The sequence below is a fragment of the Crocodylus porosus genome, unplaced genomic scaffold (genome assembly GCF_001723895.1).
Source record: "Crocodylus porosus isolate Cpor-Errol unplaced genomic scaffold, CroPor_comp1, whole genome shotgun sequence".
Taxonomy (NCBI): Eukaryota; Metazoa; Chordata; order Crocodylia; family Crocodylidae; genus Crocodylus; species Crocodylus porosus.
In genome coordinates, this window is record NW_017728917.1 from 160,387 (window position 1) to 167,328 (window position 6,942).

Consider the following 6,942-nt stretch of genomic DNA (forward strand, 5'->3'; position numbering starts at 1 on the left):
TTTTTCAAATGAACTGCACTCTTCTTTCCCATCTCCTTCCATTCTCCTGGAGGCAGGGTCAGACCCATCTCAGATAAGCAACCGAGAGCATAGTATAAAGAAATAAAGGCTCTGGCATTCACACTTTTCTTTAGCGTGTTGCTTTGCAGTTCAGCTACAATCAGATGTAATGGGATTTTGATTTGAGTCATAAATCTAAGCTCAGGAGCCCACTGTGTTTTTACTTTCCCTGGGCTCCTACTCACAAACAACTGTGTAACAAGAGGAGTAAATAAACATAAAATTAATTGTGCATCTAAGAAAAGAAAGGGAAAAAGGGATTTTTTTCCCCCTCAGTTTTGAAGCTGGTGCAGCTGTTGGCAGTTTTCAGAGCTTTAGATTCCAGAAACCTTCTTTGCAAAAAAACCCCAAACAGGCCTGTACCTAGGTAATGAGGTCTGAGAGTGCAATTACATCCGATTTCTTTACCTCCAGTCAAGTCAGCCTGAATTATCCCTACCCATGGAATGGTCCGTTGGTGCCAGATGGTTTTTATGAACATTTGGGTTTGCCTTAGATTTGAATCCGACCAGTATTTCTTGGTCAAAAGCAAAGCGACATCTATTTCTCAGTTCTGAATATCTCCTCAGCTCTCTCTGTCTGTATTTTCCCAGAGCATCCATGGTTCTTTTCAGAGTTTGCATTGTTTCAGTGAATGACGTGCCCCGTCCACACACACACTTGCTGATGAATGGAAGGATTCTTAAAGTACAAGTAAAACCCATACGTTAAAAGGTGCAGTGACTGGCTAGCAAGCAACCTATATGCTGAACCTTTCCCATGTCCCCCCTTGCTAAACAGAAGGGTTGACCCTTCGTCATTTTTCATCTGTACAGTTCCACATATCTATAACTTACTGGTGTGGAGTGACAGTGTCATCTTATGACCCAGGCACAGCACTATGTGGCAGGAAGCCAGAGGCCTACTGCTGTTCCTTCCACTGGCTCAGCTTGTAGCCTTGGGCACAGGCTGTATTAACATAGTTATGTATCTCATTCTGAGGATGACAATATTTAACCCATCATAGAGGTATTGCAAGGCTTAATAAGTGACTGTATAGATGGTATTTTGGACATTTAGAACATGAAAAATGTCATGTCCAAAGCCAAATATAGTAATAACCTGCAATGGCTGATAATGGACTCTCTTCTGTACAACTTCCATGATTAGCGTATATTCCTGTTAGTGTTACTTTCTCCCTCTTCCCTATATTTCTTTACAAGCCATTGGATTATTACTAGAGATATACAAACTTATGCAAAGAAACTTAAAGCCATACAAAACGGCTAGATTTGAATTCAGACAGGGAAAGGAAAACAGCCGAGTTTTGCCCCATTTCTCTCAGATGCTGCAACCCCAAATTTCCTGATGCTTCTAGATGGGCAGGATTTTTCTACACTGCGTTGTGGTTTCATTTTGGCTTTGCAACAAAAAACAACACTGGGTGCATCTACACGTTGCTGTATGGTGACGTTGCTATGGCACCATGCCTTAGCATTTTCTTTTGGAAGTACTAAAGCATGGTGCAGTATGGGTGGTTACAGCGCTGTACACACGGTGCACAGGTAAATTCACTATACCCAGGGAGCGCACAGTTACAGTGATGTGGGTGGCAATGACGTGTAGACACGTGATTACTGTTGCTGTAGCATGCCATACAGTGTCACGTAGCGCATCATTACATCGCCATAGAGCAACATGTAGATACACCCACATAGTAGTCACGTGACAGGTCTAAGTTTGATTGAACCTTCATAAACCCATACACAACAAAGACAGTTTGAAGGGAAATGGAAAGAAAAGAAATTTACTCATTTCTGACGTGTTAAATCAGATCCTTGTGTCCCCTCATTTTGCTATAACAGCTGGCCAAAATCTTCAGGCAACTAGCTATTCCTAAGCCAGTCTCACTGGGGTGTTTTGATTTGGATCAAAATATAACCTTCTTATTCAAAAATCTGGCATGGGAGCTCAGCAAGCTTCATAGAGATCTGGTTGCTTTGGATGTCATCCTAAATATTTTCATTGGTGATATCTCTCATTCTCTCCCTCTCAGTCTGAACTGTTTTGTGGTGCTACATGTAAATAATATTCTTAAATGACAGTGCCTTTTGTGGGTCTTTAGAGCAATAAAGAATTAATTGGATTCAAAGATCAGCTGGGTGGGCAAGTGGGGAACAGCTTGGTGGCAGGTGCATGGCAGATTTTTATGAGACACATCAGACCAGTGAGATCAGAATTCAGGTCAGGCTGCAGATCACTGATCTTTTGCATTTCTCCCCCTCTCTCGAGGACAGCAGAATGCTGGTAGCAGCCCCATGAGCATGAAACACCAGCTTTTGAAAGTGGTACAGCGTGTATTCCAGTACCGGGTGCTACTCACAGGTCAGTAAAGCTTAAATGCTCTCACATTTGCTTCAGAGAAGGCCCCTCCTTCATGCATTGCACTAGGGCTATATGCTGATGGCAGACAAGAGCTAGAGAAGGAAAAATGGGGGTGGAGCATGGGGCCAGAATCCTCAGGGAGCATCAGTCTCTTTCATAGGTGATATAGGAAATATGTTGGACTAATAGGGTGTATCTACACTGCAGCAGCAGCAACTCCATGTCCCACTGACATGCTGCAAACCCAGAATGTGCTGGTGATGTCTGGGGTCACCCCCAGTAGGGGCTCTCCAACATCCTAGACTACAAGATTTCAAGGGTATCTGGCCTGGAATGGCCTCACTGGTATATATGCAGGTTTGGAGTGTGCCAGCAGGAACAGGTGGACAGGGCATGCTCAGCGGTTTGGAGTGTGCCAGCAGGAACAGGTGGACAGGGCATGCTCAGCCATAACCATAGAGACGGACCTTACCTACAAACATTGGATTGAGATGCAGAGAGCAACAGACCTGTGCTAGCCTCTGGAGGCTAATGGCAGTTCTGTGTCTGGGAAAGGAAGAAACACCACTCTTCAGTGAGATTGCATTGATGTGTTACTAGAAGATGCAGGTTCCTTTTGCACCCATTGGCTCGACTGTACCCTTACTCATATTCATGGATAGGAAAGGAAAAGAGTCCAGACACTTGCTGTCAACCCATAAATGTGATTCTATTTACAATTTAGGCCTTACCCCTTATTTAATTGACTTCAGCCTAGAGATGAACCAAAACAAAAACCTGGACTAACACCTTTGAGCTCTGGAAAAACGCCATAGGGCAAGACATTTCCCCTTTACACTCACCACTATCCAGGGACCTGGCTCTCTCTCATCAGGACTCAACTTTATCTTCAAGAACATCCCATGAGATTGGGCCATTCATTCCATCCTGCTGGTGCAGACCTAGCTGGCTTATGGAAGGAAAGTGCACAAGGTATTAAATTAGGAAGTATAGGCTTAATACAAAGGAATGGTGGAGAGCTGGACAGGGAGGGAAGTGGTGAGATGTAATATTTAGCAGCAACAGAGGAAGTCGGTACATCTGATGGGACCACAGGAAACCAGTTCTCATTAGACATAAAGATGGAGAGCGGTGTTGAGCAGTGTTGGGTATGTATGTGTGTGGGTGGGGAAAGATGGGACATTAAGAAGGAAGCAGTAAACCCCACCTATATTCAACAGCTGATGGAAAGTATAACATGAGAGAGCAGACTCCTATAAATGTAGCAGAACAAAGGGATCATCTGAAGTTTTATTCACAGCATAGATTAGCAGCAGTTTCATCTCACTCCAAACACTTTGATCAAAGATGCAACTCATTTTTCACAGCTGTTTCTGTTTTTTTAGTAACAGTGACACAAGCGAGCACCGGATGCCAGTAGTAGGATATTTTTTGACTGACTTGCTTCCTTCTCTGGGTGTGTCTATACTAAGTGAGATAGACTTTCCAGGGACATAAGCAGCATGTGATATTTAGCTATCCTGCTTAGTCCTTTCAGTGGTTCCTGTGAATGCACATAGCAGCACTGATTCTGAGAATGGATATGTTGCCCCTTACTGCCATGGGCACTTCTAGTACAATAAATCCCCTAAGGCCTAGTACCATGGCCAAGAGGATTGGGGTAATTACCAGATATGAGGAACTGCACTATGCCAGAGGGTTAGGTGAAACAGTCAAACCACTTCAGCAGCAGCGATTATGGTTTCTGCTCCACACTTGGGCAGAATTGGATTTGGCCATATCAGTGGCCAAATTGGATTTGGCCATATCAGTGTAGTCGACACCCCACTCTTTGTAGCCAATTGATTAAACCAACGGGTTGAAATCACCCTAGATGGCTGTTGTGTGCAGACACAAGGTTTAGTGCAAGTACTGCAAAGTCGACATTCTAATGAGCTACTGCCACACTTTTGTACCTGGACTAAAACCATCTGTGGATATAAGCACAGCCCCTCACTTCCATGCTAAGACAGGTAGGACAGCATTCATTTTCTCTGGAAGGTGTGACAGGTAAAATACACACAGGTCCTTATGTTCGTTGCTTGCTGTTTCTAGCCAGATAAGGAAGGCTATTTAATCTGTTCACTGCTTGCCAGTTAGTGTACCATACTTATAACCAAAAGGAGTTGCCCACCTTTGTTAAATATCTCTAGCCAAGTGCAGAGGCTGCATCTGAGAATGGAAAGTCTAAATACTGCGCCCTCAGATGGTGAACTGAAAAGTCGAATAGCAGACTTTTCTTATCCTTTCCAAATCCAGAAGAGAGCCGGGTATACTTCAGAGATGAGGGAGGACATAGGAGAAGTGAGGTCACACATGTGGGGCAAAGCAAGGACTGGGTTTCCATCCCATAGATCTTTTTCTCTGAAGTAAAATGTAGGTCTTGGATGAGGTAACAGAAGAGTAAAAAGTTACAGGAGTGGTGTTCAATAAATAAAGGCACTGAGATAATAAGGTGATAAGAATCATATAACAGTGTAGTGGAAAAAAAGAGAGACATACCCTTAGTCCCACAGGTAGCTTAGGTGAAGTGAATGGAATTCTTTGCCCAAGTAAAGGATGTCAAAACTGGCCTTTAACTACCTTTCCTGTTGTACACAGTTTACTGAATCTATTTTTTAATTTGAATTTGGCTCCGGCAATAATTGTTGAATTTCTCTGCATCTAGAATACTGGCATTCCAGAAAGATCAAACCCCATGTACTCCAGTTCCCACTTACATAGGACTCAGTAAGCATTTCTAGTACTATTCATTCTTGTGTGAAAATAAAAGAAATCCATCAGGAGACCATTTATTAAGTCAAACAGAATCACGCTCAGCTGCTTCTCTTGGCTGAGGAGCAGGAAAACATTTTAGTCCATTTCAGTCCACATGGGTTTCTCCTGCCAAGCTGGGTTTTGCTTCTCAAATCTGAATAAACCAAAACTCTTTAAGTAAAACTCAGTCCAGAGGATGAGTTTAAATTTGGAACAATGCTAAATCTACCCAGATAGGTGATCCTTAAGAATAGAGGTTTACAGGAAAGTAGGGTTTGTGTTTTATCTAGTCGAGACTATATTCTAATTTCCCTGTAACTGACTGGATGCTCTGTATTCTGATTGTTTCCGACAGATTACTTGAATAACCTTTGTCCTGACTCTGCAGAGTATGAAAACACACAAGGTAACTTGAAATGGGTTAAGCAGAACCCCAATTATCATAGCATTGAGCTGATGGGTCAGATGAGAGATCTCATTACATCTCCAAAATAAACTCTTTGGGCAGGGAGCATACCTTTTCTTTGCCTGTACCTGGCTTAGGATATGATATAACACTGACCGGAGTGATATTGTGTTGCTTAGCATAAAGTACCTTCAGCTACCATGGGCTGGACACATCTGTTACGTTACTGCAAATCAAGATGAACTCCCTAGAGCTACACCAACACACCACAAGTGAGATCAGACTCCACAGTGTGAAAGGTGCATTGTAAAGCCAAATTCCATATTGCCACTTTTATGTGGAACAATTAAGGGCACGGCCTTCTCACTGAATGGAAATTCACATCCAAATTCAGCTGCTGGTCATTTCCATATATCAGAGAAACATGACCCACCTCTCAGTACTGTGAGGAAAGAGGAGGAGATAACTTTTCAAACCAGATCTGAGGTTATGTCCAGGGCAAGAGAGAAGAAGCTCACACTGCTGCTGTTTGCATCCTATTTCACTTCCTCCATCTGTGAATAACTGACGTAAAGCAGGAGCTGCAGAATTTGGATACTGACCCAGGTCTCAAACACTCATGGTGCTCAGAAATGGTTGGTCTTAGCACACTGGGGCTAGACACAGAATTTGACTGAGAGCTGGATGTGGATTTGAGATACCATCTCCACCTTCCCAAAATTCAAGGTCTACAAAGGACTGTAATTTACTACAGCAACAACAATAATAATGCAGTTTTTAACAATAAAAAACTCTGCGGGTCCCTGGCTCTTTCACAAGCACATGGAGTAATTGCCTAAAGGCTAAGTTTTGGGGAGTTCCTATCACTTTGGCATACCACAGCCACTGTAAGAGAACTGAGTGCCCACCTTTTGGCTCATTCCCAAAGCACAAGTAACTGTGAATGGGAGGGTTTATTTGCATATTATTCAGCATGCACTTCCAGCTCCCTATTGCTTTGCAATAGTTCTGAGTGTTTTCAATAGCAACAATGGCTGAACAACTCTTATCGGTGTTCTTTCATTCCTGAACTCAGACCACCACAAACACACTTGTGAAATAGAGCATCATAATCGACTTGTGCAACATGAAGAACAAATCCAGATGCCCAGAACATATCAGGATTTTCAGTATCATTTTCCTACAGCATTAGGTGCATATAGCAATGGGAGCTCCCCATGGAAGCTTTCATAGTTAGTAGGGTCAGAAGGGACCTGAGCAGATCATCAAGTCTGACCCCCTGCCATGGCAGGAAAGAGTACTGGGATCAAACGACC

The 6,942-nt window shown here is 43.1% G+C and overlaps 1 protein-coding gene across 1 annotated transcript in view; it reads left to right on the forward strand.

Moving 5' to 3' along the window:
- FGD5 (FYVE, RhoGEF and PH domain containing 5) overlaps positions 1-6,942 on the forward strand; it is a 145,906-nt gene that overhangs the window by 100,743 nt on the left and 38,221 nt on the right. Inside the window, exons 8-9 of the mRNA XM_019536536.1 lie at positions 2,337-2,424; positions 5,576-5,626. Coding sequence (XP_019392081.1) covers positions 2,337-2,424; positions 5,576-5,626 — 139 coding nt within the window. The remainder of the gene's footprint in view (positions 1-2,336; positions 2,425-5,575; positions 5,627-6,942) is intronic.